Below are 17321 nucleotides of genomic sequence, written 5' to 3'. Positions count from 1 at the left end.
TGTACATCTTTGAAGATTTCATTCAAAAATACTATGCTATTCGGTAGGAAATTCCCATGTATAACCGTGCAGAAAAGAAAGTAAACTCTAGGTCAACGACTAGGCTCTGCAGTAACAAACCAAGCCCCCTTCAACCAAATAATATATCAAGCAACGATAACATTAGAAAGCAAATGTCATATACCATTTAGCAAAGCACTCTGTATGCAAAAGGAACAGATATCTAGAACCATAATTAAAGCTACCTAAGACCACATAAACATTAAAACGATAACAATAAAAAGTACCCCGACAAATTTAAACCTTCCTAGAAAATAGCAAGTTTCAAAATTGTTCAAAATATGTGAACAATATCTCTAGTCCACTTCTTCCATCTTGCTCTCTCCTGCGTCAGCATCCTCAAGCGGAGGCATCTCAGTGTCTGCATCAGGCGTCTCATCGTCATCAATGCTGAGACCCAGTTTCAGCATGCGGTGGATCCTGTTGCCAAAGGTGTTGGGTTCCTCCAGGCTGAAGCCAGAGGTGAGGAGGGCGGTTTCAAATAGCAGCATCACTAGGTCCTTCACTGATTTGTCGTTCTTATCCGCATCTGCCCGTTTCCGCAGTTCGTCCATGATTGGGTTCTCAGGGTTGATCTCCATTGTCTTCTTGCTTGACATATAACCAGCCATGCTTGAGTCCCTCAATGCTTGCGCTTTCATGATTCTCTCCATGTTGGCTGTCCATCCATACTCCCCAGTGACCAAACAGCAAGGTGAGTCGACCACACGGTCAGACACCACAACCTTCTCCACCTTGTCTCCCAGCACTTCCTTGATGACCTTGCACAGCCCTTCAAACTTCTCTTTAAGGGCCTCCTGTTTCTTCTTCTCATCTTCACTCTCGTCAAGCTTCAATCCCTCCTTAGTAGCAGACACCAACTTCTTCCCCTCAAACTCCTTCAGCTGACCCACAGAGTACTCATCAATTGCATCTACCATGTAAAGGACCTCATAGCCCTTCTTCTTCAGCTTCTCAAGGAAGGGAGAGTTCTCCACGGCCTTCTTGCTCTCACCAGTGATGTAGTAAATCTCATTCTGGCCCTCCTTCATCCTTGTCACATAGTCCTTGAGGCTGGTCAACTCATCACCACTCTTTGTAGAGTGATATCTCAGCAGCTCTGCCAGCTTAGTCCTGTTCTGAGAATCCTCGTGAATACCAAGCTTGAGGTTCTTTGAGAATGCCTCATAAAACTTGTCGTAATCCTCCTTGTTCTCAGCAATTTCAAAGAATAGCTCAATGCACTTCTTGACAAGGTTTTTGCGGATGACCTTAAGGATCTTATTCTGCTGGAGCGTCTCTCTGGAGATGTTGAGAGGAAGGTCCTCAGAGTCAACGATCCCCTTTATAAAACTCAAGTATTCTGGGATAAGCTCTTCACAGTTATCCATGATGAAGACTCGGCGAACGTAAAGCTTGATGTTGTTGAGTTTCTTCTTTGTATCAAAGAGGTCAAAGGGAGCCCTCTTAGGAACAAAGAGGACTGCCTTGAACTCAAGCTGTCCCTCTACTGAGAAGTGCTTGACAGCTAGGTGTTCCTCCCAATCATTTGTGAGGCTCTTGTAGAAAGCAGCATATTCTTCCTTAGTTATCTCCTCAGGCTTTCTCATCCAGATTGGCTTCTGCTTGTTCATCACAGACCATTCATGTGAGACTTCCTTAATCTTTTTCTTTTTCTTCTCTTTCTCTTCCTTTTCTTCATCAATATCTTCAACCTTCCCTTCCTCAGCTTCTTTCTTGTCCTCCTCATCCTCATCGTCAGAGATCTCCTTCTCAGTGGTCTTCTCAGTCCACAATGAGATGGGGTAGCTGATAAACTCAGAGTGCTTCTTGACCAACTCCTTCAGACGGCGCTCCTCAAGGTATTCCAGCTGCATCAAAACCACCACAACAAATTTTTAACAGCAACTTCAGCAGGAGAACAGCAAGTACTAAATGCATCAGAAAGATAGCAAGCATAATTAAAATTTTACTTTCTTTCCTTTCTTAAGGAGCATTACCTATTATTTACAGTGGATTAACAAAGTATAAGTTGAAATGCCAAAGATATAAGTTCAGGAGTCAACTAAATAATCAAGATTCAAAAAAAGCTGCACAAATGCTAAAAGCTCTGAATTTGGGTTAGGAAGAAGGTGAATGCACCACTGGATACACACCCTTATGGAAACATCTCAAATACAACTTATGGGTACACTGCATGATTCACCCTTAAGGTCACTGAGTTATCATTAAGCATGCATCATATAGTTCCAGGATAGACACAGCTTTCTTAAACTCCAACATTGAGTATAAAGGTGCCATGCTAATCCTCAGGAACTAAAAATTAACCATTAAAATATGTTTAATTAAATCGGCAAGATAAACAAGAGAAGATAAATCATTCCAATTGTAATCAGAAATTGCTTCTATTAATAAAAGAAAAAAAACCGGTTAAAGTGCTTTGCAATAATTAGGAATAAATCCACAGAAGAAAGCCATCAGAAGCACAATAACAAACCTGTCCATAATATGCAATGTACCAAGTCCAAGCGAAGTTTCAAGACTATCATAAGAAGTTTCAAGTTTCGAGTCAAGACTACTACAAAAAGTTTCATGTTAAGGCCATCACTATGAACATGCACTTTGCATTTACTATCTCCATAAGTACACAATATAGGTGCCCTACCTTCTTCTACAGAAAAGAGGATCAACATTGCAATTACAGAGAATGTGTAAGCTCATATATGCAAAATATACAGAGCAGCGAAATATGATAGAAGTTAAAACTTCAAAATAACTTAAAATGAAATTTCCTGGCCTAGCAATAAAACTCCGAATTATGTAATCACTTTACATAGAAAAGGGCAATGATGGAAACCTACAGCTACATCATATGACATGAATCCTAAAACCAGTATGGTAACTATTGACGATATAACCAACAGCATTGTATTCCTAGCAACATTCATTAATAATCTCCAGGAGATTATAATCTACCCATCACAATCCACTAAACAGGACGATGTGAACGAGCATTCAGAAAATCAAACTACCAACTTAAGTTTCCCCAACAGCTAGCAAAACAAGTAAAGATACAACATAGAGACAATAATTTCAGGTACACTTCCAAAGATGCTTTGGGTCATTCATGGAATAATTAATGATTAAAGATGAGCACAAAAGGAAGCAATCAAAGATAAATACATAAGCTACTAAATGAATCTTCCTCAATTCTATTATTCTAATATCAGTGAGAGCATCAGGACACTTTTCCTATTTTGATACCTGATCCTCCTTGAGGAAAAGCGTCATCTTGGTCCCCCTGCCAAGGTTTTCCCCTGAGGTGTCCCTGGTCACAGTGAAAGACCCTCCGGCCTGCGACTCCCACACGTACTGCTCATCATCGTTGTGCTTGGTAGTTACCACGACCCTCTCGGCCACAAGATAGGCAGAGTAAAATCCAACACCAAACTGACCAATCATACTAACATCAGCCCCAGCAGCAAGCGCCTCCATGAACTCCTTAGTCCCAGATCGAGCAATAGTCCCGAGATTGTTTACGAGATCCGATTTGGTCATACCGATACCACTGTCGATAATGGATATGGTGTTCGACGCCTTGTCAGGGACGATGTGGATGAAGAGCTCGGGCTGGGCTTCGAGCTTGCTCTTGTCCGTGAGACCCTCGAAGCGGATCTTGTCCAATGCCTGTTAGAGTTTCGCAGATCAGAGAAAGGAACGAAGAGGAGATGAAAAGCCTAAGGGAGAAGATATCGAAGGAGAGTTACTTACATCCGAGGAGTTGCTGATAAGCTCGCGGAGAAAGATCTCCTTGTTGGAGTAGAAGGTGTTGATGATGAGGCTGAGAAGTTGGTTGATCTCAGCTTGGAACGCGAAGGTCTCCGTCTCGGCCGCCATGGTAGAGATCTCGTGCTCTAGGATGAGAGGAGAGAGAAAGAGAGAGAGAGCAGACGAAAATGGCTAGGGTTACGAAAGAATGAGTAAAGAGGCGGAAGCAGGAGTATATATAGCGGAAAGAAGAGCTTCTAGATGCTTCTTCGGGGCAAGAGAATTATCGGGTCGGGTCTGGGCATTGTAAGCGGACACGGGCGAAAACCCTGCCCGATCGAAAAGTATAAAAAAATCTCACGTGGGCCCCACAAACCTCGGCAACCTCCAATCACCTTCGTGGTCCAGTAATCTGGCTTTCGCAATTGACCAAAATTACCCCAATGGAACAATCTAGAAGACCAGAAGCCTTGTCCCCGTTCTTATATATTCCTCGCTACCGTTCCTCTGAAACATAGACACTTCTTTGATCTCTTCTCGTACTCTCTTCAGCTCTCCTTCTTCCCCAGATCTCTTCCCGCTCGAGATCCCAACCATGGCGGGCGAGACGGAGACCTTCGCGTTCCAAGCCGAGATCAACCAACTCCTCAGTCTAATTATCAACACCTTTTACTCCAACAAGGAGATCTTTCTCCGTGAGATCATCAGCAACTCCTCAGATGTAAGTAACTCCCTTATGATCTCTTCTCCCTTAAACTTCTGCATATCCTTTTCTTTGTTTTTTCTGATCTTCGAAACCCTAACAGGCATTGGACAAGATTCGCTTTGAGAGCCTCACCGACAAGAGCAAGCTCGATGCCCAGCCCGAGCTCTTCATCCACATCGTCCCCGACAAGGCATCGAACACCGTATCCATTATTGACAGCGGTGTTGGTATGACTAAGTCGGATCTCGTGAATAATCTCGGGACCATTGCTCGATCTGGGACTAAGGAGTTCATGGAGGCGCTCGCTGCTGGTGCTGACGTCAGTATGATTGGGCAGTTTGGTGTTGGGTTTTACTCTGCCTATCTTGTGGCTGAGAGGGTCGTGGTAACTACCAAGCACAACGATGATGAGCAGTATGTGTGGGAGTCGCAGGCCGGAGGGTCTTTCACGGTGACCAGGGATACCTCAGGGGAAAATCTTGGCAGGGGGACCAAGATCACGCTTTTCCTCAAGGATGATCAGGTATCAGAAATGAAAACATCAAAATTTTACGCTCATTATATCTGCTGTAGTTTCTTTGAGTTTATTAAGCAGTTACGAGAAGTAGTATACTAGTATATGTCGTTTGTGTAGTCTTTTAAATAGATAGCTTGAATTGTCTCAATTCTCTTACTGTTCGAGTTTCTAATGAACATATGCTAGAAATAGAAGGTAAATATTTACCGGTATATTACTATAGACATTCTGATCTTGATAAAAGCGGACTGCCTTTTTACCTTGAGACCTTGATTCGACTTTAGGCTAATTGTCGTGAAAACAGTTTCTACTGTATTCTGTCTGTAGCTATTTGTTTATAACGCTAACCAGTTCTTTGATATGCATTAGCGGATAATGCTTTGTTTTTAACTAATTCTATTTTTCATTTTCAACCCTAATTTCTCTGGCTGTTTTAATCAAGTTTGTGCTTTGCTTGTAACTAAGTTGCCCAGTTCCATCGAATTATCTCCTTTCATAATGTTCAGAGTAATCCTATACAAGTATACGGTACTTATGATTCTGACCTCTCATATCAAATTATCAATCCAATGCAACATTAGAGTACATTGCACCTGAGTGTAACTGGTCCTATTTCTGAAATTATTTGGAGTTTGTTCATGTGATTAATTTGTTCAACTGCTGGTAAATGAGAACAGATTTTTGTGGTCTGATGTTCTGGTATCTTGATGTATATGGAACGTCTGAAATGCCACATACATATGGATCCCAACTCAATTCTTTTATACTTGAAATGGGGTAATTTGGGGGAACACCGGATTACTCGTTAGAGATCTATGATTGTGTTCCTGAGTTATTTTTTAGCTTAGACAGAATACTAAAGGAAAAAGGATCAGTTGGACCATATCCGTGGTGGACCAATATGCAGTTTTTGCCTTTCCAGTATTGGCTGTACAGAATAATAATATGTTCTGTTTGCTTTGTGGTGCCATAGCTCACCTTTCTAGAGCTGTGCCTTTGTTCTTAGCCACATGTTAATGTCTCAGAAAACGTAAAAATATTTTGTGACTGAAAATAGAGATCACTTTTTGAGGTAGTGACTCATATAATGAGACTGGTTGATTCTTATGATCTCTATTACATCTTTTTAATTTTGCTTGTTTTCAGTGTGATCATATTTTCACAAAGGGCATTTATGGATTAGTAGGCTTGCCTTAGAGATAATGTGATTCTTTCCTGATTCCACCTAGACAGTTTGTAGATGATAATGTCAAATTTGAACTTATTTCCAAGGTGTATAAAAGATCGTTGATAGCTTAAATAATGAAAGTCTCATTCATTTAGTCTGGTGATCATGTTTAGGATAACATTGTATTGCATGTCATTTGATATTAAGTCCTCTCTTCGTATCTTTGTGTTGTGTAATGATAGTTCATTCTTTTATTGAATCTATTGATGATTTTGTTTCTTGGAGTGTACATGTAATTCATTGCTGAAGATGATTCCTCCCTCCCACCCACTAGCCATTCTCCCTCTTACCCACCTCTTGATGGCTGTTACATCATTTGATCAGTTTTTTTCCCCATAACAGCTGTTTGTAATTTTTTTACTAGGTTTCATCAAAATTCTGCTTCTTAGATCTAGTCTGAAACTTCTTGTGAACTTGGTTCATTACTTATTTAAGTTTTTTTCCTTTGTATGTCATAGTTTCTATATTCATTTGTATGAAATTTGTTTTCTTAAAGCCACTGTGGAATCTTATTCTGCTGGAAAGGAGTTTATAGGATCTGGGTGGATTTATTATATTTACTACATAATTTGATGAGTTTGAGTTCAGAATTGCAGATGAACTGGATTATGATGAGAACCTGATAGTATCACATCCATAAACTATGTCCTCAAATAGAAGATCTAACTTACTGAATGCAGTCCTGTTCTAAACCAAATAACAAAAAACTGATGGAATTGAGATACAAAAGTTATTAATACTGTGAAAGTTCAGGACCTGAATATATTAAATCTCATGAAAACTTGGTTCCAATTTTACAGTAAAAATGGTGTAATGAGGATGTTGATTATGTGTGGAATTTTCGTTCAAAGCAGAAAAAATCATTCATTTTCTTTCTTACTTTGTATTTGGAATTTGTGGTACTCTTTGGTTATGTTTTACACCTTTCTTTTATTATTAGAAGAGAAGAGAAGCAAAAATAAGCCCACAATTATTTTTGGAAATTACTTGAAGTATGTTCTCTTGCTGACTATCAAACAATCTTGTTACATTTGTCTGTCTGATATTGTTGCAGTTGGAATACCTTGAGGAGCGTCGTCTGAAGGATTTGGTCAAGAAGCATTCTGAGTTCATCAGCTACCCCATCTCATTGTGGACTGAGAAGACCACTGAGAAGGAGATCTCTGATGATGAGGATGAGGAGGACAAGAAAGAAGCTGAGGAAGGGAAGGTTGAGGATGTTGATGAAGAGAAAGAAGAGAAGGAGAAGAAAAAGAAGAAGATTAAGGAAGTCTCACATGAATGGTCTGTGATGAACAAGCAGAAGCCAATCTGGATGAGGAAGCCCGAAGAAATCACCAAGGAAGAGTATGCTGCCTTCTACAAGAGCCTCACCAATGACTGGGAGGAACACCTAGCTGTCAAGCACTTCTCTGTAGAGGGACAGCTTGAGTTCAAGGCAGTCCTCTTTGTTCCTAAGAGGGCTCCCTTTGACCTCTTTGATACAAGGAAGAAGCTCAACAACATCAAGCTTTATGTGCGCCGTGTTTTCATCATGGATAACTGTGAGGAAGTGATCCCAGAGTACTTGAGCTTTATAAAGGGAATCGTGGACTCTGAGGACCTTCCTCTCAACATCTCCAGAGAGACGCTCCAGCAGAACAAGATCCTTAAGGTCATTCGCAAGAACCTTGTCAAGAAGTGCATTGAGCTATTCTTTGAAATTGCTGAGAACAAGGAGGATTACGACAAGTTTTATGAGGCATTCTCAAAGAACCTCAAGCTTGGTATTCACGAGGATTCTCAGAACAGGACTAAGCTGGCAGAGCTGCTGAGATATCACTCTACAAAGAGTGGTGATGAGTTGACCAGCCTCAAGGACTATGTGACAAGGATGAAGGAGGGCCAGAATGAGATTTACTACATCACTGGTGAGAGCAAGAAGGCCGTGGAGAACTCTCCCTTCCTTGAAAAGCTGAAGAAGAAGGGCTATGAGGTCCTTTACATGGTAGATGCAATTGATGAGTACTCTGTGGGTCAGCTGAAGGAGTTTGAGGGGAAGAAGTTGGTGTCTGCTACTAAGGAGGGATTGAAGCTTGACGAGAGTGAAGATGAGAAGAAGAAACAGGAGGCCCTTAAGGAGAAGTTTGAAGGGCTGTGCAAAGTCATCAAGGAAGTGTTGGGAGACAAGGTGGAGAAGGTTGTGGTGTCAGACCGTGTGGTCGACTCTCCTTGCTGTTTGGTCACTGGGGAGTATGGATGGACAGCCAACATGGAGAGAATCATGAAAGCGCAAGCATTAAGGGACTCAAGCATGGCTGGTTACATGTCAAGCAAGAAGACAATGGAGATCAACCCTGAAAACCCAATCATGGATGAACTGCGGAAACGAGCGGATGCAGACAAGAACGACAAATCAGTGAAGGATCTCGTGATGCTGCTATTTGAAACTGCCCTCCTCACCTCTGGCTTCAGCCTTGAGGACCCCAACACTTTTGGCAGCAGGATCCACCGCATGCTGAAACTGGGCCTCAGCATCGAGGAAGATGAAAACCCTGATGCAGACACCGACATGCCTTCTCTCGAAGAAGCTGATGCCGGGGAGAGCAAGATGGAGGAGGTAGACTAAGATATCTAAGTCTTACTAAGAAGTTGACAGGGTTCTTAATTTAAGTGTTTCCTTTAAACGTTTTACGTAGCCTTCCTTTTACTGTCTGGTTCTATTATCCCTCGTCTATTTTGCAGACATATACATCACTTAGCTAGATTTTCACCATCTTCCTATGTAAGGTTTTCTTCAAAGTTATGCATGACTTGTTCTATTCCACATGAGGATGGTTTTATGCCCAAAGTTCATATTTTCACTCGCGTTCTGCTGAGTATGAGTTGTATCTCCGGTGGGTATTTCCGTTTTCCGTTTTTTTAAAGGACAAATGTACGTGTTAATTAATTGCTAGAGGATCAAAAGGAGCAGAAAATGAATTAAAATTTTTGCATTCGTGTAGACGATTCATCTGATAAAGCCCAGATACAAAATTGAATCAGGTCGGATTTGATACCACCGGATTTTAAGTCTAGGAATAGAGCTACTTCTAGCCTACTACTTTTTTTATTATCAATCAGCAATCCATATCTATTGCTGCACCAGTACACCGCAGAATGCTACTGCCACGTTTCTTTACTCTCCTCTAGCTATGGGTGTCAATTATAAAAATAAATAAAATATAGAGTGTAATTTATAAAATTCCCTTCTTTTATATATTTCCTTTGTTGGGTTGGCTTGGAATGAAAGGGAACGCTTGACGCTTATTTCTTCTTCTTCTTCTACTGGTACTGTTGCAATAGGAGAGCTTTTGAACATTTGTAGTACACAAGCCCACGTGGGTGGTGGCCGCCGTTTGCACCGCTATCGTGGTCATCTCTCTCGGTCGAGCGTTTCCTCCGTTACCTTGGAAAGGCATGTGTTTTTTTTCCCTTCCTAGTGCTGACTGTGTTTTTGATGAAATGCCTGAGTGGGATGAAGTGGCCTTACGACACAAACACTGCCTGTTGATGAAATGCATGAGTGACATGATTATTTTCCCCTTCTGATTAAGAACTGATTTGAACTTGGTCCTGGGAGCTAGCTAGTTCCTTATAACCTGGGATCCTTTCATCATGTTTATAAGGTTTTGTAACGATGGTGGCCATGGCTGAACATGGGAGTATCAGAGTTGTTTCCTGACTAACTGCAAACAGAATAGAGAGGAGTTTGTGAAAAAAAAAAAAATCATTTTTATTTTTATTTCCCCCCAAATAGCTCAAAGCGGTCTGATTGCATATACTTGGAATCATCTACTTAAAGGAGGTCATATGCATCGGTGTCAGATTCACTATCATTAATCAGAACTGCAATTTGATATGAAATTTTCCATTCAGGCTGATAAGTATACCATCATTTCCTCTAGCTTGTCCTTGTAATCTTTGAATGATGAAACTTGTCCTGGTCTATCCGTATTATATGTAGTAACTACGAACATATTTTCACATTTTATGGCATCAAATGGCTAAATTGTTGGTTAACAGACGTTATAGATTAGAAAATGGAATGATCAATTTTGGGTGTGGGAATGATCAATTTTGTCCTTCAGCAACAAATTTCATTAATCTTTTTGCAGTATATGTAGATTAGAAAATGGAAGCATCGGGAGGAAGAGGTAAGGAAAGACAAATTTGAAGCAAGAAAAATGTACAGTGCTCCTACGTTTGGGTTACTAAATTTGTTAGAATGTTAACTTATTGCAAACATTTATTAGATGGTTTCACTAAATAACTACATCATGTGTACTTTTCTCCAACATCAAAGGATGGAAGCATGACACAACACCATATTCATAACGAATTTATCAAGGAGAGTGCCATGGGATTATGGAGAAAGTCTATTGTTATAAACAAGATGGCAGAGTTATAAGAAGTTAAATTACATAAAGCATGAGTCAATGACTTGTTGGGGTGGTCACTTATCTCTCTAGCAGGTTCTGCTGTCATTCAGTTGGTGGACAAACATTTCTGCTATGTTTGTGTACAAAATCTATGATACTTGATATTCAACAAAAGAATTGTTTTGGTGCTGTTTTTTGGGTCAATACCTTGTTGTGAAGTTAGCAGCCAACTATTAGTGATGATTTTTTTTTTCTTTGATCTTTGTAAGTAACACGTGGCTATCATGTTTTACTTCTTTCATGTGTTTAAATGTACAAAGTCTTTTTACCATGGCTTGAATTCTTTTATCCATTAGTATGCCATGATGGGTACTCTGGGATGACTTTCTCATCCCCAGAGTTGTTACTGGTTAATGTTTCTCTCTAGTCTTTTTAAGGATACCACTTCCTTTATGAAACTTATTTGTAATATTAAGATTAATTTCTTCAACAATGTTATTGTTCAAGTCCTCTGCAGCTATAGCACACTTCCTCTTTGTGCTGTAGTCACTCAGGTGAGATCGTGGATCAGTTTCTTCCAGCTTCCTGCATTTCTTTTCTCCATATAATTATATCCTTTTGTTGGACTTGATCAATGAAGATGGGTGACTTGTTCAAAGAAGTGATATTTTTGCTGCACAACTGCGATTGACCCTGCATGGCTGGGCCGACGATGCTAGAAAGCGAAAGAGATCAGATGGTATTCCTCCAATTCTGAAGATATTCAGTCCCAAGAACAAGAAGCAAGAATCGCCAGGTACTGGAGTTGAGGTGCTGATAGAGGGATTACTTGCATCACAAATGGAAAATTCAGAATTAGAAGCTGTACAGCGATGTGGAACGGATCTGGAAGAGGGTCTTTAGTATCATCCCTCACCCTTAGTATTATCAGATCAAGATGTATGTGAGCAGCTAAATGAAAGAGCTTCAGTGAATCAAGTCCCAGAATTTGAGAAAATAAGTGATCAGATGTCCTATGTATACGCGGAGTAGTTGCAGATAAGGCCAATATGGAAGTGTCTTCCTGGGAGCAGTAACAAGCTTATGGCTAAATAGTCCTTGTGCAACCGTGGGTGTAAACTAGTCTTCTCTCCACTCTGCATTGGTGGGAAGTCTCTTGTAATATTATGCCTCATTTCCCCTCTCAAAGAACCTCAAAATTATTGGCCATGACTATGCTTGTATATATATATGTATGTATACATAGAACATTTATTCACAAGGCATCTTTCAGTGTGCTGCATTTTGGCAAACTTATTGTGAATTTACATAAAAAGCATGATTCCTTGTCCAATGCCATGATAAAAGCAATATACTAAAGACATGTCTTGAGATGACTGTTTCCTTTGTATGAAGGAGATAGGATGGGATGGTATGAAATTTTTTTATTAAGATAACTGATTTCAAGGAGTAGCTCCTCAAAGGTTGAAGGTGTCAGAAGGAGAGTATTCGATAAAGACTTACAAGAGAAATAGACAGCAAAGTTGATAGCCATTATACCTATGGAATATGTGGTTCAAGATTTTCAACCATGTTAACTAATGGTATTCCAAATGCATTTTTCTTATAATGAGATCTAAGAGATCACTGAGCAAGAGACACAGTTTGTTTTGTGTACTGAAGCTACTTAGAAGCTTGTATCCGACCTGGCACCAAAAATCATTGTAAAGTATCATGAAGTTTTTAAATTTTAATTCAGTCACATACTAATATCATTGAATCATCAAAGTGTAATAGTGCATATTCACTCTCTAACTCTACCTGCAATAAGCAAAGCAAGAGAAATTGGGAAGCTCTAACAGGGCAAGTCTGGCCCTAAAGTAGCGGCTCTATTTAACACTAACAGCAACTTGAAGTGCTTCAACATAGTAAGTACATCAAAGCATAATTTTGCAAGTACCAGTTTCAGAAACACAAGTGTTGCTTTATAATGTGGTAAGGAAGATAGTCTTCCTGCTCTTTCCTACTACAAGGATTCTGGATTACATAAGATACAGAAAAGAAAGGCCATCCCAAAGGAAGGGATGGAAGTTTATATGTATATGGAGTACGCCCATAATGTCCTGCAAATTCTTCCAGAACACACTGCTAAAATTGAGTTTTAGTTGCTGCTTGCACTACGAGTCTCTAGAAAGTAGAAAGTACTACCCAATCTTGCTTCCAGTGCTGCTGTACATGAACAGAATGTCGAAACATCTCTTTTGTTACAGGAAGCAAGAATCTCATTGACTACATTGATGAATGGTTAGCCGGACAGTAACAAACTGACAATATAAGTATTTAACTACTCCAGCCCTTAAATTTGATCTTAATAACCTTTGTCTTCATGCTTGGTGCGCTTGTTGGCAGTGTTGTCGATTCCAAATTGGCCACCACAGATGTTTGCACACGAGAATCAGCTGGATTGAGCTTCCTGTATGCTTTCCTCCTCTTATATGTTATTGGAAACATAGAGCCTTCTCTTACGTCCTGGGAGACGGCCATATGGACAGATGGCACTTTTAGGGCGTTGCTAGGATCTCTATTCCTGAGGTCTGATTGATCTGGAAATTTAGTGAAAGATGGATATGTGTTCCCACAAAAAGTTGGGATCTTTGAAACTGCTTTAGGAACTGTTGGACAGACCAATGTCATCTGCCTTTGGTCTTGATGAGTCTCATGTGTACGAATGTAGGAGCTTGCAGAACTTTCATATAGTAAACTACCTGGCTTGCAAGGGTTTGGCTGAAGGTTCATTTGATAGGGAAACTCTCCAGTTGTGGTAGCTTCACTGTGATACATCCTCAATTCCTCTCTCGATTTTATTTTTCTATGGATGTTCTGAGAACTTTTAAGTATTCCAGAACCAGCTTTTGGAAATTTCACCCTTTGTTGGACATCTAGATGTGGAGTTGCATACGTATTTATATCTCTGTCTGTCTGAATCACATATGGTGAATTCTCACCAAAATCCTGCTCATCCCACAAAGAAGCAAATTGCGGAATGGAAAATCTAGGTGTGTGTATACTCAATAGATCAGCAGTGGTTTGTTCTGGTGGAGTATGCATCATTCGTGCTCTTTCTACTCCAAGAGAATCACCTTTTGACTTTATCTTCAGTACACCTTTAGGTAGCCGCTTACACAGTTCCCATGACTCATTGGGAAAAGACAGCAGATCGTGATTATTCAATGAGTTCATTTCAACTGGCTTAATTTTAAGAACCCCTTTTGCTTTGTTCTTTGCCTTCGCTGCCCTTGCACCTAAAACACCCATTGAATCATCAGTCTTTACCATGGAATCCAAATATTTTGTTTTCTTCAACAATGGAGCAGTTGCAACTTTTTCGTTGACCTTGTTTGGTATATCTTCCTCTGTGGGAAATGCATTGAGATCAACTAGAATGACAGGCTTCTCAAATCTTCTGTTGTTCCAAATACTACCGTTTCCCTCAGAACTGATGTTTGATTGACAATTATTCCATGGCCTTTTCATGTTGGCAAATTTCCGAACCATGTTCTCGTGATATGATTCTAAAGAATGATAATAGCCCCGTCTTTGTAAGAATAATAAAGCTTCTCTTGATTGAGTGACCTCTGGAGAGTAAAATCCACCCTTCATTCTATGAAAGAATATGCCCAATGGACTTCCAAAATACAAAATATCACCATTAAGCAACTCTTTTACTGTAAGACAGAATGTCTGCCGATCCATATCTGGAAGGTAGGCTGTGAGGAAGAATCTTTCTTCCTCTGTTAAACAGAAATTCCAAGTTTCCAAAGAGAGTATTTCCTTCAAATCTGGCAGTTCATAAAGATCATACGGAACATTGCAAAGCTGACCTCCGAACATGATGTGCTCACAACCCAGCTCTGCAAGTTCACAGTTGTCAGAATCATATCCAAAAGAGTCTCCTCGGAGTAATGTATCATCTTGTGCAAGCTCATCAAATCTATGGATGTGAGTACTTTCTCCAGCCTGGTTATTAGTTCCAGGCCCCCGAGGCCTGATCTTAATAATACCCATCGGCACAAGGGGGCCAATTGGAATCTCAATTTATCATATGAGAACTTGAATCTTTTGGTGTGAAACTTCAGTCCCGACCAAGAAGATAGCTGACAAGTAAGAAATCAGATAGATTAAAAAGTTATAATCTGTAAAAGTTAAAAACAGACAATAGTATGAAAATTAAATTGTAAACATAGAAAAAATCTTCTGAAGGCGCCAATGCAATTCCCAAACTTTACACCTGAGAGTGGCTTCCATGAAATAAAGTTAGACAATAATATGGAAAAATAATTCTGATCAGACAGTTAAACCATGGACTCTTCTCTATTGTTCAACTATGACTAAAAGGGGTGCTCATTTTGTAAATTAACAATTGCAAATAATCAAAGATGAACTAGAATGCTGCATTAACTGCATAACCTACTCAAATTGCAGTCTATCCTACCCTACAAGATGGAAAAATTCTTGTATTGCATCCAACAGCTTCCAGCACTTGAAAATTTCAACTGTTTTCAAGAGCAGAAGGCTTTTCCCTTAATTCAGAATTTGAACTGATTTGTTTCGCAACCTCGATCAAGAGATGCACTAAGAGGCAACACAACATAAGTTGGGAAGACGACTGAAGCACAAAAAAAAAGGAGAGATAAAGAAGCAACAAGGTTGAATCATGAATCAATAACAACGAACAAGAAACCCAAATAGGTCATCATCCAGAAGTCAGGAATCCAAACCCAGAATATCAAACTACTGCACTACCACCACAGAAAGAGGAAAATAAACAAACCCAAATCCCTAAAACCATCATGTCCTCCCCTTTCTGTGCTCCGTATCAGCAGATCAGGCAAATCAACCAAGACCCACTTAGGATTCAAGGCTCCCCATAAGAAAAAACCTAAACTTTAACCGAAATTTCCTCTAAACAACCGTCAAATTAGCAGTATCCTCTCCATTCACAGAGAGAGAGAGAGAGCGAGAGAGAGAGAGAGAGAGAGAGAGAGAGAGAGAGAGAGAGAGAGAGAGAGAAAGAGAGAAGAAGAAGAAGAATAGGGGTTTTACCTTGCAATGGGGAGCAACGGTGGGTTAGAGATTGGAGCTGGAAAGGGAGAAACAAAGGATCGATGGAACTCCCTGTTCTCATTATTTTGCAAGCATACATCTCTCACTTCTTTCTCTCTCCTCCACTCCACTGTACACCAGATGGTTTAATGAGAACAAAAAAGAAACAGAAAAAGAAATTCACATTTAACAGTGCAGATAACAGAACCATCCATCCATCCATCCATCTACTTCTCTCACTCTGTTCTTGTGCTGGTTTTGTTTTTAAACTTTTATCTTAGTAAAATAAAGTTGGTTCATTTCTTATTCCATGAGTTGAACAATCCACCTGTCTACTCCTCCACAGTCTATCCCACTGATCTCTAAACTAGACTCCAATCCAGAGATGGAACAAATTGATAGCTATGCCTGCACAATGCTTCTAACTGCAGATGAGTGGAGTAAACCAAGAGCTTTTACCTCAACCTATATAATAGTGTTAGTGTTCATCTCAGCCTCTTTTGCTTAATGATTATATTCCATAAAATTGAGGGAAGAAAATAAATGTCAACTTTTATGGCAAGCTTCGATAAAAGTACTTCGAAAACTTACTCAAAGGAGAGTATAGAAAAGTAGTAGCTTCTCTATCTGACCTCTATTATACTACTAGAGGCCAAACTTAGCACTTTAAAATTTCACCTAACTACAACAGGATAAATTAATTTTTCTCTTTGTATTAAAAAAACTTGAACAAATTTAGAGCTTTCCAGTTCGTTTAGAGCCACTGGAGCAACTTGGAATAGAATAAATCCTTGAGCCATTGACATTTTAACAATCCTTGGGTTTGCTCTCTGGCTTCAATCGACCTCTCCCAGGAGCAAAGCTATTGCATTAATTACGGTACGTAGCTCCTTTCCAATTGCCAATTGCCAATTACTATGGTTCTTAAAGGACATGAAAATGATCTTTGAGCTGCTCTTTTGGCTCAAATCTAACCCAGATATAGACATCTCAAATGGCTCACTTTCAGATAACCAAGCTTAATAATTGCTCGGATATCTAATCAGATCATACCAGACACTATAAAATTATTACTTCATTATCTAATTTTTAGTATCTATTCTAGCGCGATTTGGTGAGCAGCACATCCGGGCATATCTAACATTTGAGTATGATTATCTAACATAAAGATGGAACAAACTCATTCAAATAGTCTATCAAAACTGGTAGATAAATTGTTATTTTAGGTCAGTGAATAAGATACGTCAAACTTAATCGTTAATAAGTTGAATGCATGGAGGTACATATGAAGTAATTGTGAATCTAAATGCCGACAAGGCCATGTTCTCCCATCTCCCATAGTCATTTCTCAATTTTTGTCAGGCTGGAGTTATGTCTCCCATAATGCATCTAGTAGTATAATTGATATTAATCATATTATGTTGTTCTTCTGCGTCTAAAATTAAGAATGATTTAAGAACTTGGTCAGATGAAATGGAGCTATTGGCTGATAAGTTTCACTGCAGCAGATAGTTAGGTTTGCATTAGCTTCTCCTTTCTTCTTCCTTTGCTCTTAGAGTTTTCTCTTTCCTTCTCTTTTCT

At 39.7% G+C, this 17321-nt stretch overlaps 3 protein-coding genes across 3 annotated transcripts; 1 reads left to right on the top strand and 2 right to left on the bottom strand.

The window, feature by feature from the left end:
* Positions 1-144: 144 nt before the first annotated feature.
* Positions 145-4011, bottom strand: LOC140773105 (heat shock protein 81-3-like). The gene is made up of 3 exons (XM_073115487.1): positions 3811-4011; positions 3304-3726; positions 145-1910 (listed from the first exon to the last, which is right to left on the bottom strand). The coding sequence occupies exons 1-3, from the start codon at positions 3934-3936 to the stop codon at positions 357-359; spliced, it is 2103 nt and encodes a 700-aa protein (XP_072971588.1). The 5' UTR covers positions 3937-4011; the 3' UTR covers positions 145-356.
* Positions 4012-4321: 310 nt separating this feature from the next.
* On the top strand, positions 4322-9066 carry LOC140775186 (heat shock protein 81-3). Its single transcript, XM_073118463.1, has 3 exons — positions 4322-4528; positions 4614-5036; positions 7313-9066. Exons 1-3 carry the CDS (start codon positions 4403-4405, stop codon positions 8864-8866), a joined length of 2103 nt encoding a protein of 700 aa, XP_072974564.1. The 5' UTR covers positions 4322-4402; the 3' UTR covers positions 8867-9066.
* Positions 9067-12482: 3416 nt separating this feature from the next.
* On the bottom strand, positions 12483-16131 carry LOC140774685 (uncharacterized). The gene is made up of 2 exons (XM_073117772.1): positions 15741-16131; positions 12483-14791 (listed from the first exon to the last, which is right to left on the bottom strand). Exon 2 carries the CDS (start codon positions 14700-14702, stop codon positions 12978-12980), a length of 1725 nt encoding a protein of 574 aa, XP_072973873.1. The 5' UTR covers positions 14703-14791; positions 15741-16131; the 3' UTR covers positions 12483-12977.
* Positions 16132-17321: the final 1190 nt, after the last annotated feature.

This window comes from Typha angustifolia, chromosome 13, assembly GCF_048772165.1.
Source record: "Typha angustifolia cultivar Huaian chromosome 13, ASM4877216v1, whole genome shotgun sequence".
Lineage (NCBI taxonomy): Eukaryota > Viridiplantae > Streptophyta > Magnoliopsida > Poales > Typhaceae > Typha > Typha angustifolia.
This window is presented reverse-complemented; position numbering and strand designations above follow the sequence as displayed.